General features: G+C 38.0%; 1 protein-coding gene across 1 annotated transcript in view; it reads left to right on the top strand.

Annotated features, from left to right (window-relative positions):
* Positions 1-798: 798 nt before the first annotated feature.
* Positions 799-22830, top strand: part of LCA5 (lebercilin LCA5) — a 41335-nt gene continuing 19303 nt past the window's right edge. Inside the window, exons 1-2 of the mRNA XM_052645991.1 lie at positions 799-997; positions 5723-6252. Coding sequence (XP_052501951.1) covers positions 799-997; positions 5723-6252 — 729 coding nt within the window. The remainder of the gene's footprint in view (positions 998-5722; positions 6253-22830) is intronic.

Here is a 22830-nt window from a genome sequence, read left to right as displayed (position 1 = left end):
TGTGCCTATTTTTGTTGCCTGCTGTGGGTCTTAACATGTATTTGCCCATTTATCTTTTGACCTGCTGTCTTTCTTGTGGCGTGATATGAGGTATTTATTGATTGTTAAGGATGGTCATGATTTTTCTGTCATGTTGTAAATATTTTTCTTCAAGTGCCTTAATTTGATTTATTTTTCTCATGGTTTAGTTTTACATTTTTATGCAGTCAGTCTTAGGTATTTTTCTTATTTTTGTTAGCAGGCTTGTTCCTTACCACCTTTCCCCCCACCCCCACCACCAAAACCAAAAACTGGTGACTTTATTATTCACCTAGCATTTGTGTTTGTTATAAATCTTAAGATTCAAGGGAGTCAGATTCAGTTAACATTTATTCAGAAGCAAGTGTATGTCAGGTACTTTAGATGTTCCCTCTCTAGTCTCTCACAGTCTATCTTTTCTCCAAATACTGTAGAGAACTGTGTATGAAAATATAGATGAATTAAATTATGGCCTCTTTTTAAAATTCTAAGCAATATGTTGTTTTGCTTTTGGTATCTTTCATTGTAATTAACTCTTGAAATCTATTTCATGAAATATGATGAGTTTCCCTCCCTCTTCCTTAATTGTAGAGGAAAAAAGCCTATCTTCTGGTTGCTATTGTGAATTGTGAACTAAAGATACAGAGAGAAAACAGATTGCCCAGACCCGAATATCATCCCCAGGATCTGAAGACTCAAAAATCGCTCTTCAGGCTTGTTGTGGATTTTTCTGAGAAGAATCTGTGAAATTATGTGAATAGAGACTTATTTTGCAAAGCCATGGGGGAGAGAGAAAGAAGTCCAGCCATTGATCAGGAAGGTAAGACAAGCAGAAACTGTTCGTCTTACTCTTCATCTGATTCTGGAACTACTCCACAGTCTTCCGGCCGGTCGTCGCTGGTGCATCCCTCCCCGCCTGCAAGTATTAAGGGAAAATATCCTAAAAAACAAACTTCAGATAGCCAAGTGCATCATCACGGTAAGCATCCTTTAAAAGACTCCAGTAGACCTAGAATATTCATTCTGAGTGCTTAAGGAAACCTGTGTGAATGAGAATAGGATATATTTTTATCAATGTTGTTCACAGTGTTACTATCCTTTGTTACATTCACAGCCATACTGTATCCAGAACAATGAACTCTTAACTGAGGTTTCTCATTTTTGTTTTCGCCTGTTCCTGAATAAATGATTGTCTTGGGGTTTGTAAAGGCAAAAAAAAAAAAAAAAAAAATCACAAAACATTTGTACCTTTCTTTATTTTCAGAAAGTTGTGAAAAGCATGGATGTAAAGTGGTTAAGGGGCATTTTTATAGATTGGGTAAAATTACTTCTACTTACTGAAAAAGTTCAAACTCAGCTTAGAAATGGAATTTGGGACCACCAGTCTGTATTCTATTAAATGGTGTTATAATGGAACAGCATAAATCTTTAGAAATAATTTTTCTTGTTAGAATGTTATTAGTCTGGAGCTAGGTATTAATACATATTTGACTGCATAATGTTCTGGAAATCTCTTCTTCATCTTAATAAATCCCTAGTCAAGAAAATCTGTATATAGTTAGTAATAAAATATGTAAGGACCACTAGTACATCATAGGTAAGCTAAGGGAAATGAGGTTTTATTTGTTGTTATTCACTCGATGAGTCGTGTCTGACTCTTTGCAAACCCATAGACCACAGCACGCCAGGCTTCTCTGTCCTTCACTATCTCCCAGTGTTTGCTTAGATTCATGTCCATTGCGTTGGTGATGCTGTGTAATCATCTCATCCTCTGCCACCCCTTTCTCCTTTTGCCTTCAGTCTTTCCCAGCATCAGTAAAATGAGGTTTTATGGTATCGGTTAATAGATACAATACAGCCATCACATTAGTAGCTTCGAGTGGTAAGATTGCAAGGCGGGAAGTAGTATGTGAGCTGAAAAGGAGAATAGGGTGAGGTAATGAAATGCCTAGAATCTTGTGTTAAGATAGTGGCTGTTTCTGTGGGGGAAATAGTTAGCTATTGAAAAGTTCGAAGCAGGGGTTTGATTACATTTGCCTTTATAAATTTTTACTTTGAAAAGTAACATTTGCCTTTTTAAAATCTGCAAAGAATGTGTGTTTCTTTTGAAAGCAACCTTTTCGTGAATCCTCGATCAGCCTTCCCAGGGACGTTGACACTTTTAACAACTTTAAAAAACTTTAACAAGCTTTTTTTTTTTTTCTATATGGTTTTTGCTGGTATGTTTTTGTTTGTTTTTGCTACAAGTACAGTGCTGCAGGTTTCATAGTTTCTTCCTCCAAATCTATCCCAGTGTCATTTTCTTGTTTTGATTTTGTGGTTGAGAGCATGATCTGATACTAAACTTTTGCTGCATAATTAAGAATAAATAGACCTTAGGGTTGAATCTTAGAAAATGACTTTATTCCCAAGAAATCATTCACATACCTTGGGAATTATTGGTAGAAATACTTTAATTTTTCACTTCTTACCTAGAAGCAGTTTTATTTAAGAAGATAATTGAGAAAAAGCTGTGAGAAACAGTTTGAGTATCGCCCAGAAAAATTTCAACCTGACTTATACTGTTTTCTGCTTTGCATTGTCTTTTTAATTAAAGTCTGTGCACTTTAGTGCAAGCCAACAGGGCCAAACTGATAACGTCCTTAAACACTGATTTCTTTTGGCTTAAGTTGGCAATTATCAGTGTTGTAGACTAAACTGAGCTTTCCTGGTGGTTCAGACGGTAAAAGCATCTGCTTACAAGGTGGGAGACCCAGGTTCGATCCCTGGGTCCGGAAGATCCCCTGGAGAAGGGCATGGCAACCTACTGCAGTATTCTTGCCTGGAAGATTCCATGGACAGAGGAGCCTCGGCTGCAGTTCATGAGGTCGCAAAGAGTCGGACATGACTGAGCGACTTCACTTCAGACTAACCTAAAGAAAAACCAAATGTGATTTAAAAAAGCACCTTGAACACTTGAATTTGCAGAATTTCACACTTGGTAACATAGTCTTCGTTCTTCCTTTTACATTTTCAGCTAATTATTTCAGAAATAAAATTTGTGCTCTATCAGAAGTTACATGTATAATACAATTTAATAATAATTTAGGTTATACATATTTATATATTACATATTATGTACATATTCTGTTTCTCATTTTATCAGTAATATAAACATACTAAGTTTTTGGTAGATGCATAGTTTATCTTTGTTACATGTTTTTTTAATGAGTCATACTGTAATTTTAACACCTGATGGAAGGAAAACAGTATTTGTCCGCCCTCTTTTTGGTGGTAACTTAACAAGGGGGAGATGAAGAATGATATATACAACAGTCAGTCATCTTTCTTCTGAGTGTTACTAGCCCTGTATTTCATCTTGATTGTTTTGAAAATGAAAGAGATAGATGAAAGGTGAGAGATATTTTTTGAGTTCTGGTTAATAGAATATAGTAGAAAACAATGTTCAGATTTTTAGGATGTCAAATGTTGGTGGCAGAAGCCCTTTTTGTCTGGCTATATCATAGAATAAAATATTAGTGGAGAATTTATAACCTGATTCGTATAATATCTAGGCTTTCACTTCTCAAATTAAGTTTCCATGTGCATGAAATCTTATTTGCTGAGCAATATAATTTTATACATAAAAATCAGAGATTTGGGATGATTAACATTTATTCTTATGTACAACCATTTTTATGTATAAAGTTTCTGTCATTCCAAGAGCTGAATACATACTCTATAATAGCATATAGTCACTAAAACTCTGTTCACTCAGTATGTTAGGAAAGAAAGAAAATTGAAATGATAGATGCTCCAATTTAAAATTGGAGCAGTTTCTCCAATGGAAGTATTATGCAAATCACAAATGGCAAGCCACAAATATAATTTTTTGTTGCCACATTTAAAAAGAAAAACAGGTAGAAAGGTGGAATTAATTTTAATAATTTTTATTTAACCCAGAATATCCAAAATATTATCATTTCTAAATATAGTTAGTATAAATCATAGTGTGTGGAATATTCTGCATTCCTTTTTTTTCTTTGAATTAGGTGTTTAAAACCTCATGTGTATTTCAGTTATGGACTCAATTTGGATCACTCACATTTCAGTTTTCAGTAGCCACATGTGGCTGCTGCTGCTGCTAAGTCACTTCAGTTGTGTCCGACTCTGTGCGACCCCATAGATGGCAGCCTGTGAGGCTCCCCCGTCCCTGGGATTCTCCAGGCAAGAACACTGGAGTGGGTTGCCATTTCCTTCTCTAATGCATGAAAGTGAAAAGTGAAAGTGAAGTCATTCAGTTGTGTCCGACTCTTAGCGACCCCACTGAGGATCCCACTAGGCTCCTCCACCCATGGGATTTTCCAGGCAAGAGTACTGGAGTGGGATGCCATTGCCTTCTCCGCCACATGTGGCTGGTGACTACTATATTGGATAGCATAGTTTCAAAGTTGCTAATAGGCTTTCCTTCATTTCTTTTTATTACTACTTCTTTTCAAATATTTAGGCATGTATAGAGCTGGCATCCCAAACCAGTACACATTTAATATACCCTCTACAAAATTTCTGTCTCTTTAAATGAAACTTTATAATGTTAAATTGTAAACATGTTTTTCTTTACCTGTTTACATAATCAAATCCATGGCTCGGGAAGTAGGTAGGGAAAGATTGGATTTTCTAGTTTTTCTTCATTTTTTCCCCTCTGGAATGCATTTCCTTCTAGAAAAAATGCAGTAACCTTGGAGATTAAAGTTCGCTGTTTTCAACTATGGCAAACTTCCAGATGCCTCTTTTAAAGGGCAGGTGCTCTGTATATTGAGGCCAAGATTTAATGAACTTTGAGTAAATAATATTCAAAATTTTTGTGAAATGTTGTGATATGTACACTTTAAAGATTTTGTGTGCTTTTATTTTTTTAGGCTGGAGTCATTTATCTTGTTCTTAAATTATGCCAGATGTTTTTGATTTGAACATCACACAAAAGAAAGCCTCTGAGAAAGCGTTTAGAATCACATCTGTACTGCTAAAGTGTTTTCCATTTTCATTCACTGATACGTGGGATTAAGTTCCTAACACTGACAGAGAATATTTTTGGAGAATTTTCTGTCTTATACGCATACTTCAGTTAATCCTCACAACCAAAGGGAAAATAGACCTGGAAAGGGTTTAAGTTGAATTGCCCAAGGACCAGTGAAGTACTAACTCCAAGTCCCAAATCTCTGTCATGTTGTCATCATCTTTCCTGAAAGAAAGGTTTCTAGTTAATTTTAAAAAACCATACATTTCCATGTTTCAAATTATGATCCCAAATATCTTGGCACAGATGACTTGATTATCATGACATTTTGTATTTATTAGGCACCGTGCTAATGCTGACAGTGACCATCTTATCTGCAAAGGTAACAATGCTGGAGCCTGATGTTGCCATCTTTTCAAACAGCGTAAAATAATTCCTTGTAAACCATGGGATATTGTTTTGCTGGATCAGAATATGTTTCTTGAACTGTCTTAAAAGATTTCAAATCTTTCTTAATAAAAACAATATATTAAAAGCTCTAAGTAAAACCAAATATTTAAGTATTGTAAAATCATTAAAAAAAAAAAAAGTTTCCTTAAAGGAAACAAAATGACTAAAGAATGTTATGGAGTCATTTGTGTTAGGATGAGTCAATAATTCTACATCTGATACAGCTTTCACTTTACGTTATGACTGTTTCTTTTTCAGCCCCTAGGAAACCAAGCCCTAAGGGCCCACCAAACAGAAAGGGAGTCCGAGCAGGATTTCGCTCGCAGAGCCTCAATAGGCAGCCACTTCAAAAAGATCCTGATCGTGTTACAAAACAGGTTCTTTGCGCAAGACAGCTAAAAATCAATGAATTGCAGAACGAAGTAACGGAACTCCAGGTCAAGTTAGCCGAGCTGCTAAAAGAAAATAAGGCTTTGAAAAGGCTTCAGTACAGGCAGGAGAAAGCCCTAAATAAGTATGAAGACACAGAAAACGAAATCTCACAACTTATTGCTCGTCATAACAATGAGATTGCAGCACTCAAAGACCGCTTAAGAAAATCTCAAGAGAAAGAACGAGTGTCTGAAAAAAGAGTGAAGGAGACAGAAGGCGAACTACTTAGGACAAAAATTTCCTTACAGAAACTGAAAAAGATCTCTGAAGCTAAACACCTACCTGAACGAGTTGATTTAGCAAAGAAACTCGCTTCTGCCGAGTTAAAATTAGATGACACAGAGAGAAGAATTAAGGTAAAATTCCCACAGTTTCTAATTGTGCTGTTTTGTGTTGTTTTTTATTGGGCATTTGATGTGCACTTTTAAGACTGCTTATTGCAGTTCAGCATTTGCTTGAAAATGAAATCTGATTTTTTTTTTTAAGTATCTTTCTGAGTAAGAGATTAGGAAAAATTTAAGATTTTATCTTTAAGAGCAAGATGTGAAAGACTGTATACATTAATGGGCCACAAGATGATAGATGTTTAGTTCCCAAAATCTTAGCTATTTGGGGGAAATACACTGTTTGATTATGTGATTGTTTCTTTAAAATTGAAAATGATACTATAAGAGCTATAGTATATAAAACTGACATTTGGGGCCATTGTGTAAGAAATGCCACATGAATAATTTCTGTTTTTATTTCTTTGAACATTTGTGAAAGATATATTTTGGGGCAGGGTGTGCTTCTACTCCCTCAAATAAGACTTGATGTGAAAAGTGGGTGGAATGATGCTGAGTTAATAGTCTGAGAATACAGCAGATCTTACAAAAAATTTTTTTCTTGAAATTAAAGAAAAAGAGTACTAGCCCATGACTGTTTATGGAGAACATATATTAAATGCTACCATATATGTATATATATATATATATATAATCTGTTTAGAAAGCAAAAGTTGGGGAAAAGTATGAGAATAATGTTTGCTGTAAAAATTCTTTGAACAAGGGAAAGTCAGAACTATAAAATAGCTTTTCTGCAATGTATTAATTAGGTGTTTTTAGTACCTGGTATATAAATAGTACTTCTTAGTCTATATAATATACCAGACTCTATATACCAATGCCCTGCCCAAAGAGAGTGGCTTATTAAATAGAGTATATATCAGTGGCCAGAAAAAGAACTTAGCTTATTCTCCAAAATTAGCAATCATTAACTTTTGCTTCAGTTATACAGAAGATATCTTATTGCATAGGTTCTACCAGTGATCAAGTCAAACTGCAGAGCAAACATATGAAAACTTTTTTTGTAGGACCATTTACCTACCTATGTAGTGGGGTGAGGGTAGGGGATAGAAGCATCTATTGTCATGAATAGCTGACGTTTACTTTTAAAGCGAAGTACAAAATGTGACCATGTGGGTTTTAAAATTAGGAACCAAGAGCACAGAAGGTTGATTATTAAGTATGGTTAAAAACAACCCACACCTCTGTGTGTATTTCTGTAAAACTAGAGAGAAGATGGAATTGTAGTGCACACACATGTACACACACACCCCACACACGTATACTGCAGTTCTCTCTCATAGCCTGTTATGAAGGGGGTTGTAGGAATGATAGAGGAGGAAAGAAAGAGAAGGAAGAAAGGAAAACTTGAACAAATCTGTGGATTCTGTGTTGTAGATGGAGTTGAATTATGTGGCTACCCACTTGAGTGCATGGAAATCAGTCGTCTGTGATAAGTCTGTGAAAGTGAAAGTATTAGTCACTCAGTCACGTCCGACTCTTTGTGACCCCGTGCTGTGTAGACCTCCAAGGTCTTCCGTCCATGGGATTCTCCAGGCAGGAATACTGGAGTGGGTTGCCATTTCCTCCTGCAGGGGATCTTCCTGACCAAGGGATTGAACCTGCATCTCCTGTGTCTCCTGCCTTTCAGGCAGATTCTTTACCTGCTGGGCCCTCAGGGAAGCTTCAGGTCTTTTGTATAGTGTTCTCAATATTTAGGTTTTTCTTACTGGAATAAGAAATTTTAAAAGAAAATGGTGTCAATTGTAGATTTACATGCAGTTAAAAAAAAATAGATCCCATATACCCTCCATCCATTTTCCCCAGGGGTAACACAGAGCATAAGCAGACTACAATATGTTGTTGTTTAGTCACTTTTGCAGCTCCGTGGACCGTAGTGCACCAGGCTTCTCTGTCCATGAGATTATCCCAGACAAGAATATTGGAATCGATTGTCATTTCCTTCTCCAAGGAATCTGCCTAACCTGGGGACTGAACCTGGGTCTCCTGCATTGCAGGTGGATTCTTTACTGTTGAACCACCAGGGAAGCACATAGACAAATATAATATTATAATCAGGAAATTGGGAGTGATACAGTGATACAGTGATACAGCTCATCCATCTTACTCAGACTTAACCAGTGTTACATGGGCTCATTTGTGTTTGAGTGTGTATGTGTGTGTGTATTTAGTTCTGTGCAGTTTCATCACGTGCATATTCACATGCCCATCACTGTGGTCAAGATCTAGAACAGTTCCATCACAGGCTCCCGTGTGTTTCCAACTTTTATAGGGATAGTGACCTTCCTGCTTTCCCTAGCACTCTGACCTGTGGCATCCACTGATCTGTTCACCATTTCTATAATTTTGTTATTTTAAGAATGTAATATAAACAGAATCTTCTAGTATTTAACCTTTCAAGGTTGGCAGATTTCATTTTTTTCCCTTGAGCTCCATCAGAGTTGTTGCATGTATCAATAGTTTGTTCCTTTTTTATTCCCAAGTAGTATTCCATGACATGGATATCAAGAGTGTTATGGTATATCCTGTTGAAGGACATTTGGGTTGTTTCCAGTTTTTAGTATTAACTAATGAAGCTACTGGCTTCTTTGGTGGCTCAGACAGTAAAGAATCTGTGCAATTCAGGAGACCTGAGGATGTCTCAAGACATCTCCTTGAGATGGGAATGGCAACCCAATCCAGTATTCTTGCCTGGAGAAGTCCATGGACAGGGGAGCCTTGTAGGCTGCAGTCCTTGGGTCTATGGCTATTCATGAACAGGTTTTTGTGTGAACATTAGTTTTCATTTCTCTGGGTTATATGAATGAAAGTTCACTTGATGAATTGTTTGATAAGCACATTTGGTTTTGTAAGAAACTGCCATTTTCTTTTGTAAAGTAGTAGTACCATTTTACATTTTTACCAGCAATGTATAAGTGATTCACTTTCTCCACATCCTTGTCAGCATTTGGTGTTAACCGCTTTTTAAAATTCTAGCCATTCCTATAGGTATGTAGCGATATCTCTTAGTGTTAATATTATTCCTAATGGCTTATGATGTTGAGCATCTTTTTAAATGCTTATTGCCATTAGTAGATCCTGTTCATTTGTTTGTTTTTTGCCTATATTTCAAATTGTTTGTTCTTTTACTGTTGATTTTTGATAGTTCTTTATATATAATAGATACAGGTACTTTGTCAGATACATGGTTTGCAGATATTTTCTCACTGTGTAGCTTGTCTTTTCATCCTCTTACAGAGTCTTTCAGGGAGTTTTTAAAATTTGATGTGGTCAAATTTGTCAGATTTTTCTTTTATGGATTGTGCTTTTTGGTGTCAGGTCTAAGAATTCTTTGCCTATCCCTGTCACCCTTTGCCTGTAGACTTAAAGATTTTCTACTATATTTTATCCAAAAGGTTTACAGTTTTATGTTTTACTTTAAAGTTCATGATTCATGTTGAGTTGGTTTTTATTTAAGTTGTGAGGTTTAGGTTGAAATGCATTTCTATTTTTTTTTCCCTGCCAATGTAGTGCCCAGTTGTTCTAGTACCATTTGTTGAAAAGGCTATTCTTCCTTCACTGAATTTGGCACTTTTGTCCAAAATCAGTTGGGCATATTTTTGTGGGTCTATTTCTGGATTCTTTGGTCTCTTCTTCTGATGTATATGTCTTTTCCTCTGCTGACACTACATTCTTTTCATTATAGACTACGTCGTAAACCTTATATATGTGACTATGGTAGAGTGATTCCGCTCATCTTATGCTTTGTTTTTAAAGTGAAAGTTGCTCAGTCGTGTCCAACTCTTTGCGATCTCGTGGTCTATACAGTTGGAATTCTCTAGGCTAGAATACTGGAGTGGGTAGCCTTTCCCTTCTCCAGGGGATCTTCCCAACGCAGGAATTGAACTGGGGTCTCCTGCACTGCAGGCGGATTCTTTGCCAGGTAGTTGTTCGTTTTTTTGTTTCAGGCCTCATTCAGTTTTTCAAATTTCACTTAATCTTTTTTCTTCCCACCTCAGTACCACTGACTGTAAGGGTAAGGGAGGCGTCTAAGAACTATTGTGGTGTTTCATTTTGCAAATGAACTAAAATCGAAGTCCTGAGTGTCCCTTGAAATTGCAGTAAAATCCTTGTAGTGCTGACTTTAAGTTTTGTGCCATTCTCTACTAAGGATGACTGGTGTTTTTTGTTTTTGTTTGGTATAGCCTAGTAGCTCAGATGGTAAAGCAGATTACCTGCAGTGCAGGAAATCTGGGTTCAATCCCTGCGTTGGGAAGATCCTCTGGTAGGAAATGACAACCCACTCCAGTATTCTTGCCTGGAGAGTTCCAAGGACAGAAGAGCCTGGCAGGCTACACAGTCCATGGAGTCTCAAAGAATCAGAAATAACTGAGCTACTAACACACAGCATTTTAAGAGTCCTTCAACTGGAATTTGTGACACGCAGATTTGTTTATTTGTAGACTGCCTCATCCTGGAAGGGATTTTAAGCCACAATTCTTATTCCCCTTGTGTTACATTTTCTTTTTAGGGGAGGAAAAAGAAAGCATTCTTCAAGGTTACCTCTAAATAGTTGAGCTGTGAAAAACTTATCTCTGCACCCTCTATAGGTTGTTTACAGGTTTATTTTGTTAGTTGGTGAAAGTGACAGAATGCATAGTGTAAGTATAGAACGCATAGTCTTAGGTAACTTAAGAGTACAGTGGCTTAGAAGTAGATAGATGCTTAGACAGAACCAAAAAATGTATGAGTCGGGACAGTCACCCATGGCAGTTGCTTCTTGCCAACCTTGTGTGATATGGTCTGCTGGGTCCTAGGCCATATGTATGCTTGGGATAAAGAGCTGCTTGACAGGGTTAAATTTGTTAAATTTAAAATTGGTTAAATTTGAACTCTGTCCAAAAGGGCAGACAGCTAAATCAGGCTGCATGTTTCTTTCTTTATTTACAGTTGGCTTTATACCTTCATTTTGGCTTTTACTTCAGAAAGATTGTTGAATAGAGTCCTGTCAAAGTATCAGCCCCGTTTAAATATATTTATTTTCATATTAATAGTTATATACATATAATTAATATTTAAATAAAACTGCAACAAACTGTAAAAAGCTGCAAAAAAAACCTATTAAGGTGCTAACATTTATAAAATATTAATAGTTATATAATGTAGCAATTCTCAAAGTTTTTGTTTTTAAGACCCTTTTATACTCTTAAAAATTATTGCACACCCCCCAGTACCACAGGAGTTTTGTTTATGTGGGTATATCTATTGATATTTACCATATTAGAAATTAAAATTGAGAACATTTAAACATATTTCTTAATTTATTTAAAATTAATAAAAACTTACTACATGGTATCATAAAATCTTTGAATGAAAAACATCTATTCTCTAAACCAAAATAAATTGGGTCAAGAGTGGCATCATTTTATATGTTCACAAATTTCTTCGGTGTTAGGCTTAATAGAGGACAGCTGGGTCCTCATAGCTGCTTCCACATTCAGTCTGCTTCGATATGTTGTTGTGGTTGATAAGTACAAGAAAATTCAGCCTCACACAGATGTCTATAGGAGTTAGAAAATAGAAGAATATTTAAAAGCTTTTCAGATTAACTGGATATTCTTTGATACTATATTAAAACTTGGTAAGTGGTGGTCTCAAAGGTTTGTTGCAATGTGGAATCTAAAATCATATCAGAGAACTTTTCATACTCTGTCACATTAAAATCCCTTGATCTTCTCCTTTGAATGAATGTTTTATCCATGAATGATTTTGTATTACCGTACATTACTCATTTGGAAAATGTTCATTTGTTGCATTAAGCAATAAGTGTTGACGTTTCATTTGTTATGTAATTTTACCTGTTATATAGCCTTTTGAAAACTCCACCATACATTCATGATGGTGAGTGAAAATAGCAAGCAATATTGTATCATAAAGTAGTTCTGACCTTGCAGACTCCTGAAAGTGTCTCAGATCTTTAGGGTCCCTGAACCACTCTTTGAGAATCACTGACTGAATATCAGTGGTTCATTGTTATCAGCTTCATTAGCAGTTTCCCCAGTTTGCAGTTTCTATTAATGACTGCCCAACTAACTGCACCATTGTTCACTGGGCCTGGAACTGGCCTCCAGTAGGGGCCTAAGACACCAGTTCTCTCCCATCCCTTGTAAGAAAGACTTACAGTGGAGGTTGCTTTCATGATCTAAGGATGTGGTAGAGATGAGTCAGAGCCACAATCAACTCTGTCGTAAAGCAGATACCGAAGTGTTGCTAGCTGTTGTAAGTATCCTGAATCACTAAATGGGAAATTATCTACTAAGCTTTAAGAAAAGATCATAAGTGTAACAGCATGTACATAATTATTACAAGTACTCCAGTAAATTGTAGGGCACACATTTTTAATACGTTAAATCCAGCTCTGTTTTAACATTAAATTGGCACAGAGTGAATAACCTTGTCAGAAAAACATAATGAAACTATTAAGTTTACTTTCTCTCGCTTTTAAAAAATTTCTTAAGATCTGGGGAAATGATTTGAGTAGCCTGAATATTATAGCGCTCTCAAAGAAAGTTTGAATAGACTTCTTTCTCTTTTGTTATTTTTTCTTATGAGAAACTGGCATTCAGATTCCTTTCACCTGAAAGCTGCCTTCAAGTAGGTATTTGTTTCTTGTTGATAAAATAATAATATCGTCCTCCACTGGAAATCAGTTTCAGAAGAAAGAATTGATTCAGCCTTGTCTTCTCTACCCTTCCTAGTTTATTCAGAATGAGAACTGAGCTGTGCAGTGTTGGCCAGGTAGATTCCTTTTTCTGAATCTTTCCCTGCCATACGTTATTCTAGAGGCTAGGTCTCTGCTCTAAATGTTTTTCTGCTCTTTTACTTCCCCATCCCCCCCCCCCCCCCCCCCCCCCGGCCGCCGAAACTCAAATCCAGAAGGCATGTTTGCCTCACCTACCTGCTTTGTGTCTTAATGAAAGAATGAAGTTAACTAAGACAGAGTAATAGAAGTCAAACCAGGAGTTCAGCTCGCTTCTTCCCCTGCTCTGTTGCTCTGAGTCCTCTAAATGCTCAGACTTCGGTTGCTTCATTTGTGGAATTAAACGAAATGATTCTGAGGCCACTCTCAGGTCTGAAAGCCGATGAGTCTAAATCATATTTTTAAACTTTTTGTGTGTCAAAAGGTTTTAGTATGGTAAACCATATTTATTTAAAACATTATCCTTATGTCTGTTACTGAATGTTGCAGAAATGAAAGATTTCTAATGTTGAAAAAAGGAACTGATTGTAAAATAAATATTTATTGAGATCCTGTTAATTTTTTATTGCAGAATAATTTAAGAAATTGGCTAGATTTTGTTATTTACAAGTTTCTTTTTTTAATCATTTTTGGTAGACAAAGATTTACAATGAAATTAGAAGATCTGTGATTGAAAGGCAAAGTTTAAACCATTGCAGAGAGTACATTTTGTAGTGTTCCTAAAAACTGCCCATTTAGATAGAACAATTATTATACGAATTTCAAGTTGATATTTAAAATCATAACTTTCCACTGAAAAAATAATAGAAGCACTAAAAAAGGCCTGAAAGTTCAAATAATACAGAGAGGTATGTAATGAAACACCAGTATCCCTTCTATGCTATCCTTTGTAACCCTCTTCCCAAGAAGTAATCTCTGTTAAGAAATCATCTCTACATGCACATGGTTATATATGTGTATATTTTTTTACTCTCTAACTACAAGTGAAGGTGTACCATACACATTGCTTCATGTTTTTTTCACTGAAAATGTATTTTGGTGCTCTTTACATATCCTTGTGGATATATGCGCAATATATATATGTGTGTATACTCACATACACATATATTAAATCTGCCTCATTTTTCTTTTCTGGTTTTCTGGTTTTATTGGGGTACAGTTTAACATATGTATAAGTTTAATGTGTACAGCATAAAGATTTGACATAAATATGGCGAAGATATTCCTGCAACAAGTTTAAATCGCCATCACCTCATATAGATACAGTGAAAAGAAAAAGCCAAAAAAGAATTTCTTTTTTTTTTGGTAATGAGAACTCTTTGGTTGCTCTGTTAAACAGCTTTCATATATATTCTACAGCAGTGTTGCCTTTAGTCCTCATCCTATATATACATCAAATGCCTGGTACTTTTTAACTAGAAGTTTGTACCTTTTGACTACTTTAATCCAATTCTCCTTACCACCCCCAACCCCCGCCAACTCCACCTCCACCACCAGTAACCACAAATCTGACCTCTTTTCTCTATGAGTTTCTTTTTTTGAGGATTATTACATACACACACATACACACCCCTCACAACTTCTTTATCCATTGATGAATAATGGACATCATTGGACACTGAGGTTATTTTCATGTCTTAGATATTATAAATACATGCTGCTATAAACATGAGAATGCAGATATCTTTTTGAGTTAGTATTTTAATTTCCTTGAGATATATCCCCAGAAATGGAATTGCTGTATCATATAATAGTTCTATTTTAAATTTTTTGATGATCCTCCATCCTTTATCCCATAGTGGCTATACCAGTTTACAATCCTAGTACCCATCATTCTAATGGGTATGAGGTGTTAGCTCATTGAGGTTTTGATTTGCATTTCTCTAGTGACTAGTCATGTTGAACATGTACTTTTGGCCTTTCATATATTTTCTTTGGAAAAATGTCTATTCAGGTCTTTTGCCCATTTTTTACTTTGGTTATTTGTGTCTTTTGTTAACAAGTTGAATGAGTTCTCTATATATTTTGGATATTAACCTCTTAGTGCAAATAATTTTTTTCCCATTCTGTAGGTGTTCTTTTCACTTAATGATTGTTTCCTTTGCGGTGCAGAAGCTTTGCAGTTTGATGTCCTGTCACTTATTTTATCTGTTATTTTGTTGCTTGTGCTTAGGTGTCATATCCAAAAAAATCATTGCCAAGACCTATATTGAGGAGCTCACTTTCAGTGTTTTCTTTTAAGGGTTTCATGGTTTCACATCTTACATTTTTAAATCCATTTCAAATTGATTTTTGTGAGGATAGGGGTCTAGTCTCATTCTTTTATATGTGATTAGTTATCTCAGGACCATTTGTTGAAGAGGCTGTGTTTTCCCACGGAATGTTTTTGACTCCCTTGTCAAATATTAGTTTTGACTTTATATGCGTGGATTTATTTCTGGCTCAAAACTGTTCCACTGATTCTTTGTTTCTATGCCACGACCATACTGTGTTAATTACTATGTGAGTATGTGCATCCTCAGTGATGTCTGACTCTTCATGACCCACCAGCCTCCTCTGTCCATGGGATTTCCCAGGCAAGAATGTTGGAGTGGGTTGCCAGTTCTTCTCTAGGGGATCTTCCTCACCCAGGAATTGAACCTAAGTCTCTTGTGGCTCCTGCATTGTCTGGTAGATTTTCTACCACTGAGCCACCTGAGAAGCCCCTTTAGTTACTATATAGTATTAGCTTGAAGTCAGGAATGTGCGATGCCTCCTGCTTTTTGCTGTTCTTCTCGAGGATTGCTTTGGGTAACGGGTTTTTTTGCCATTCAATATAAAATTTAAGATTGTTTCTTTCTGCTTTTGTTTAAAAAAAATGCCATTAGGTATAGCAAAAACGAATACAACATTGTAACTCAAATATACTTCAAAAAAAAAGAGAGAATTTTAAAAATACCATTGGAATCTTAACAGTGATTGCATTGAATCTGTAGATGGCTTTGGATAAATGTGGACATTTTAGCAATATTCTTCCAATCCATGAACACTGTATACCTTCCACTTACTTATGTCTTCTTTGATTTCTTTATTAGTATCTTGTATCTTTCAGAGTAGAAGTTTTTTCATTTCTTTGGTTAACTTTATTGCTAAGTATATTATTGTTTTGATGCTATTGTAAATGAGATTGTTTTCTTTCTTTTTCAGATAATTTTTTAGTGTATAGAAATGCTACTAATTTTTGTATGTTAATGTTAGGTTCTCTAACTCTACCCAATTCGGTGATAGCTAACAGTTTTTTGGTTGAAGTCTTTGGGATTTTCTGTATATAAAATCATGTCGTCTGCAAATAGACAGTTTTCACTTCTTCCTTTCTAGTTTGGATGCCTTTTCTTTTCTTGCCTGATTGCTCTGGCAAGGACTTTCCGTGCTGTATTGAACAGGAGTGGTGAGAGTGAGCACCTGTCTTATTCTTGATCTTAGAGAAAAGGTTCCAACCTATCACAGTTGAGTATCATATTAGTAGTGGGCTTGTCATATATGGCCTTTATTATGCTGAGATATAATTCTTATAATTTGTTAAGAATTTTTATCAAGAACAAGTGTTGAATTTGTCACATACTTTTCCTCCATTTATTGAGATATGAGTTTTTTTCTTTTCGTTCTGTTAATGTGATGTACTACATTAATTGACTTACATGTATTGAGGCATCCTTGCATCCCAGCTATAAATCCTGCCTAATCATGATCATCCTTCTACTGTGCTACTGACTTTGATCTGCTAGTATTTTATTGAGAATTTTTGCATCTCTATTCACCAGAGATATTGATTGGTAGTTTTCTGTTTCCTGGTACTGATATTTTCTATCTTTAGTGTTAGGGTGATGCTGGCCTTGTAAAGTGAGTTTGGAAGCATTTCCTCTACTTTGATTTTGTTTTTGTTGTTCAGCAAAGTTACTGGTGAAGCCATCTGGGTCCTGTGCTTTACTTCACTGCATTTGGTTGCTGATTCAGTGTTCTTACTAGCAATTGGTCTATTCAGGCTTTGTTTCTTCTTGAACCAGTCTTGATACATATATATATGTTTGTAGTTGAAGTATAGTTGGCTGAACAGTATTATGTAAGTGACAGGTGTACAGTATAGTGATTCAAAAATGTTAAAGGTTATACTCCATTTATAGTTATTGTAAAACATTGACTGTATTTCCCTTGTTGAACAATAATATATCGTTGTAGCTTATTTTATACCTAGTAGTTGGAACCCCTACCCCTGTATTGTTCTTCCGCCTTCCCTCTCCCCACTGGTAACCGCTACTTTGTTCTCTATACATGTGAATCTGCAGACAGGGAGAGACACAGGCCTTGTTCTCCATTCAAGTGCCACTGTCAGCAGGGCTGTTGGGTTGGCTCCACAGCCCGCGGTGTGCTCTGCTGAGGCTGCCTGGTCAGGCAGGCTGAACACTGTCTTCAGCAACAAGTGAGGCTGTGAGTTCGTTTCCTGACCCGAGCTCATCAGCTAAGTATCTCCAAGGCCACTGGTGCTCTTTGTGATCTTGACTCGAGTCAGCCTGCGCCCCAGGTTCACTGGCTGAACAGGTGCTACTGACTTTGCTCTGGGGGCCACCCGTTCTGCCTGCTCACCTGCCCATCAGCTCAAGAATTGCTGCGTTGTGCAGCTTCCGGGTGTTCTTGTCAGCCCTTCCCGTCAGATGGGGCCAGGCAGGGGCCACACTCCATGGTGGGCAGGGCTGTGACCCGACTTCTGCCTGGGTGGAGCTGGGAGAGCCCACTTCAGGCAGCTCCCCAGTTTTCCTGAACAATTTCTCTGGTAGGAGGGGCTGGGCGCCGTGATCCACGTGGTGGGGCAGGGGAGCTAAAACTCAGCTCCTCTGCGGGATGTGGGCAGACCAGGCTGCAGGGCTGGGAGATCTCTTCATTTGAAGGCCCAAATTAGGCAGACTTGCACCCCACCCGAGTTCCCTGGCCAGACTGTGCCAGCCAGTTGGGCCGCAGCAGAGCAAGCTGCTGGCTGGGCTTCCTGTGTGTGCTCTGCAGGCAGGAGCTCTGTCCTCCAAGACCCCCGTGCTGCTGGCGGGAAGCCCCTCCTCCCGTTGTCTGTCACAGTCAGATTCCCAGTGCTTGAGCCCACAGATGCTCTGTGATTCCCATGGGGTAAAACCAGAGCAGGACTTCCCAGAGGTGACCCCCCAGTGCTGGGGGTGCTGGATGTCACCTCTGTGCGCTCCTTTGCCCCCGGAGGAGCTGTAGATAGGGTGCTACACTGGGGAGAGGGCCCTGCGGTCAGCGCCTGGCTGTTCCTCTCGCCCTTCCTTGCAGTCTGTCTTGGTCTGTGTGGTGCAGGACGTGCTTCAGCCTCATTTCTGTGTTCTGAGATTCGCTCAGTGATGTCTTCTCTTGCATAGTTACTTGTTTTTCTTTTAAAGTGGAGCCAAGTCAGGAGCAACTGTGTCATCATCTTGGTTATGCCATTCTTGCCTTCTCATTCTTTTTAAAGGCTCTGTATTACTCCACTGTATGTATCTCCTCCTCGGTCGTCCCCTTCTCCTCCTGCCCCCAATCCCTCCCAGCATCAGGGTCTTTTCCAATGAGTCAGTTCTTGGCATCAGGTGGCCAAAGTATGGAGTTTCAGCTTCAGCATCTGTCCTTCCAATGAATATTCAGGACTGATTTCCTTTAGAATGGACTGGTTGGATCTCCTTGCAGTCCAAGGGACTCTCAAGAGCCTTCTCCAACGCTGCAGTTCAAAAGCATCAATTCTTCAGTGCTCAGCTTTCTTTATAGTCCAGCTCTCACATCCATACATGACCACTGGAAAAACCATAGCCTTGACTAGATGGACCTTTGTTCACAAAGTAATATCTCTGCTTTTTAATATGCTGTCTAGGTTGGTCATAGCTTTTCTTCCAAGGAGCAAGCGTCTTTTAATTTCATGGCTGCAATCACCATCTGCAGTGATTTTGGAGCCTGAGAAAATAAAGTCTGTCACTGTTTCCATTGTTTCTCCATCTATTTGCCATGAAGTGATGGGACCAGGTGCTATGATCTTAGCTTTCTGAATGTTGAGCTTTAAGCCAACTGTCACTCTCCTCTTTCACTTTCATCAAGAGGCTCTTTAGTTCTTCTTCACTTTCTGCTGTAAGGGTGGTGTCATCTGCATATCCGAGGTTTTTGATATTTCTCCCAGCAATCTTGATTCCAGCTTGTGCTTCATCTGGTCTGGCATTTCTCACAATGTACTCTGCATATAAGTTACATAAACAGGGTGATGATATACAGCCTTGATGTATTCCTTTCCCAATTTGTACAGAGATTGAATGACCACCTAACTAGGAATGTAAAAACTGTTTCTATAGGGTACATGAAGGTCCTTGGTATACAAGGGTCTAAGGCCTTTCTAATTAAGTTACAATAACACTGAGCTATACACAAAACAACTGACATTTATAGACCTGTGTTAACAAATGCAGTATTAAAGTATATATTGCTTTATTAACTAATAGAAAAATAATTGAAAAGAAGTTCAGTTATTCTTTGGGTTTACTTGCAAAAATTCAATTCTGTAAAGCTTTATTTCTCTCTTTAAAGAGTTAGAATTCTATCTTATTTCTTCAGATATTTACATTTTTTTTTTCTGTAATGAAAATGTTTGTTACAGTTTTAGACAAGGGCTTCCCTGGTGGCTCAGAGGTTAAAGCGTCTGCTTGCAATGCAGGAGACCTGGGTTTGATTCCTGGATCGGCAAGATCCTCTGAAGAAGGAAATGGCAACCCACTCCATTATTCTTGCCTGGAGAATCCCATGGACGGAGGAGCCTGGTGGGCTACAGTCCACAGGGTCGCAAAGAGTTGGACAGGACTGAGCGACTTCACTTTCACTTTCAAAGTGAAATAGGGGAAAAAACACCCATGATCCTTCCAATGAAAGATTTTTTTTTTCTTTTTCTATCCCACATCTTCAGTTTCTTAAAATATTTAAAATTTTTCCTTATGAAATACGTTGAATATAGAGAAGACAACAATACTTAAAACATTCATCTACCTATTTGATATTTTGCTAATTTTGCTTAGGTCATGTTTTTAAATTCACCCATTCCAGTCCATTTTAGTTCACTGATTCCTAGAATGTCGACATTCACTCTTGCCATTTGTTTGACCACTTCCAATTTGCCTTGAGTCATGGACCTAACATTCCAGGTTCCTATGCAATATTGCTCTTTACAGCATCGGACCTTGCTTCCATCACCAGTCACATCCACAGCTGGGTATTGTTTTTTGCTTTGGCTTCATCCCTTCATTCTTTCTGGAGTTATTTCTCCACTGATCTCCTGTAGCATATTGGGCACCTACCAACCTGGGGAGTTCCTCTTTTAGTAATCCTATCATTTTGCCTTTTCATACTGTTCATGGGGTTCTCAAGGCAAGAATACTGAAGTGGCTTGCCATTCCCTTCTCCAGTGGACCACATTCTGTCAGACCTCTCCACCATGACCCGTCCATCTTTGGTGGCCCCACACGGCATGGCTTCATTTCATTGAGTTAGACAAGGCTGTGGTCCATGTGATAAGATTGGCTACTTTTCTGTGATTATGGTTTCAGTGTGTCTGCCCTCTGATTCCCTCTCACAACACCTACAGTCCCACTTGTGTTTCTCTTACATTGTGAACTTGGGTTCAATCTTGGCAAGAATGAACATTGACATTCTAGGAATTAGCTAATTAAAATGGACTGGGTTGGGTGAATTTAACTCAGATGACCGTTATATCTACTACTGTGGGCAGGAATCCCTTAGAAGAAATGGAGTAGCCATCATGGTCCACAGAAGAGTCCAAAATGCAGTACTTGGATGCAATCTCAAAAACGACAGAATGATCTCTGTTCATTTACAAGGCAAACCATTCAATATCACAGTGATCCAAGCCTGTGCCCCAACCAGTAACGCTGAAGAAGCTGAAGTTGAATGGTTCTGTGAAGATCTACAAGACCTTTTAGAACTAACACCCAAAAAAGATGTCCTTTTCATTATAGGGGACTGGACTGCAAAAGTAGGAAGTCAAGAGACACCTGGAGTAACGGGCAAATTTGGCCTTGGAATACGGAATGAAGCAGGGCAAAGACTAATAGAGTTTTTCCAAGAGACCGCACTGGTCATAGCAAACACCCTCTTCCAACAACACAAGAGAAGACTCTACACATGGACATCACCAGGTGGTCAACACTGAAATCAGATTGATTATATTCTTTGCAGCCAAAGATGGAGAAGCTCTATACAGTCAACAAAAACAAGACCAGGAACTGACTGTGGCTCAGATCATGAACTCCTTACTGCCAAATTCAGACTTAAATTGAAGAATGTAGGGAAAACCACTAGACCATTCAGGTATGACCTAAATCAAATCCCTTATGATTATACAGTGGAAGTGAGAAATAGATTTAAGGGACTAGATCTGATAGATAGCAAGCCTGATGATCTATGGACGGAGGTCCACGACATTGTACAGGAGACAGGGATCAAGACCATCCCCAAGGAAAAGAAATGCAAAAAAGCAAAATGGCTGTCTGAGGAGGCCTTACAAATAGCTGTGAACAGAAGAGAAGCAAAAAACAAAGGAGAAAAGGAAAGATATAAGCATCTGAATACAGAGTTCCAAAGAATAGCAAGGAGAGATAAGAAAGCCTTCCTCAGCAATCAATGCAAAGAAATAGAGGGGGAAAACAACAGAATGGAAAAGACTAGAGATCTCTTCAAGAAAATTAGAGATACCAAGGGAACATTTCATGAAACGATGGGCTCAATAAAGGACAGAAATGGTATGGACCTAACAGAAGCAGAAGATATTAAGAGGTGGAAGAATACACAGAGGAACTGTACAAATAATATCTTCCCGACCCAGATAATCACGATGGTGTGATCACTCACCAAGAGCCAGACATCCTGGAATGTGAAGTCAACTGGGCCTTAGAAAGCATCACTACAAACAAAGCTAGTGGAGGTGAGCTATTCCAGTTGACCTATTTCAAGTCTTGAAAGATGATGCTGTGAAAGTGCTGCACTCAATATACCAGCAAATTTGGAAAACTCAGCAGTGGCCACAGGACTGGAAAAGGTCAGTTTTCATTCCAGTCCCAAGAAAGGCAATGCAAAAAAATGCTCAAACTACCGCACAATTGCACTCATCTCACATGCTAGCAAGGTAATGCTCACAATCCTTCAAGCTAGGCTTCAGCAGTGTGTGAACCAAGAACTTTCAGATGTTCTTGATTTAGAATAAGCAGAGGAACCAGAGATCAAATTGTCAGCATTCATTGGATCACAGAGAAATCAAGGGAATTTCAGAAAAACATCTACTTTAGCACTGACTGTGCTAAAGTCTTTGATTGTGTGGACCACAACAAACAGTGGAAAATTCTCAGAGAGTTGAGAATACCAGACCACCTTACTGGTCTTCTCAGAAACCTGTATGCAGGTCAAGAAGCAGTAGTTAGACATGGAAGAACAGATTGGTTCAAAATTGGTAAAGGAATATGACAAGGCTGTATGTTGTCACCCTGCTTATTTAACTTATATGCAGAGTACATCATGTGAAATTCAGGGCTGGATGAATCACAAGCTGGAGTCAAGATTGCCGGGAGAAATATCAATGACCTCAGATATGCAGATAATACCACTCTAATGGCAGAAAGTGAAGAGGAACTAAAAAAGAGCCTCTTGATGAGGGTGAAAGAGAACAGTGAAAAAGCTGGCTGGAAATTCAGCATTAAAAAATAACTGAGATCATGGCATCTGGTCCCATCACTTCATGGCAAATAGCAGGGGGAAAAGTGGAAGCAGTGACAGATTTTGTTTTGGGGGGC

Source organism: Budorcas taxicolor, chromosome 9 (assembly GCF_023091745.1).
Source record: "Budorcas taxicolor isolate Tak-1 chromosome 9, Takin1.1, whole genome shotgun sequence".
Classification (NCBI taxonomy): Eukaryota; Metazoa; Chordata; class Mammalia; order Artiodactyla; family Bovidae; genus Budorcas; species Budorcas taxicolor.
The sequence above is the reverse complement of the archived record's forward strand: the minus strand, read 5'-3'. Positions and strand labels throughout refer to the sequence as shown.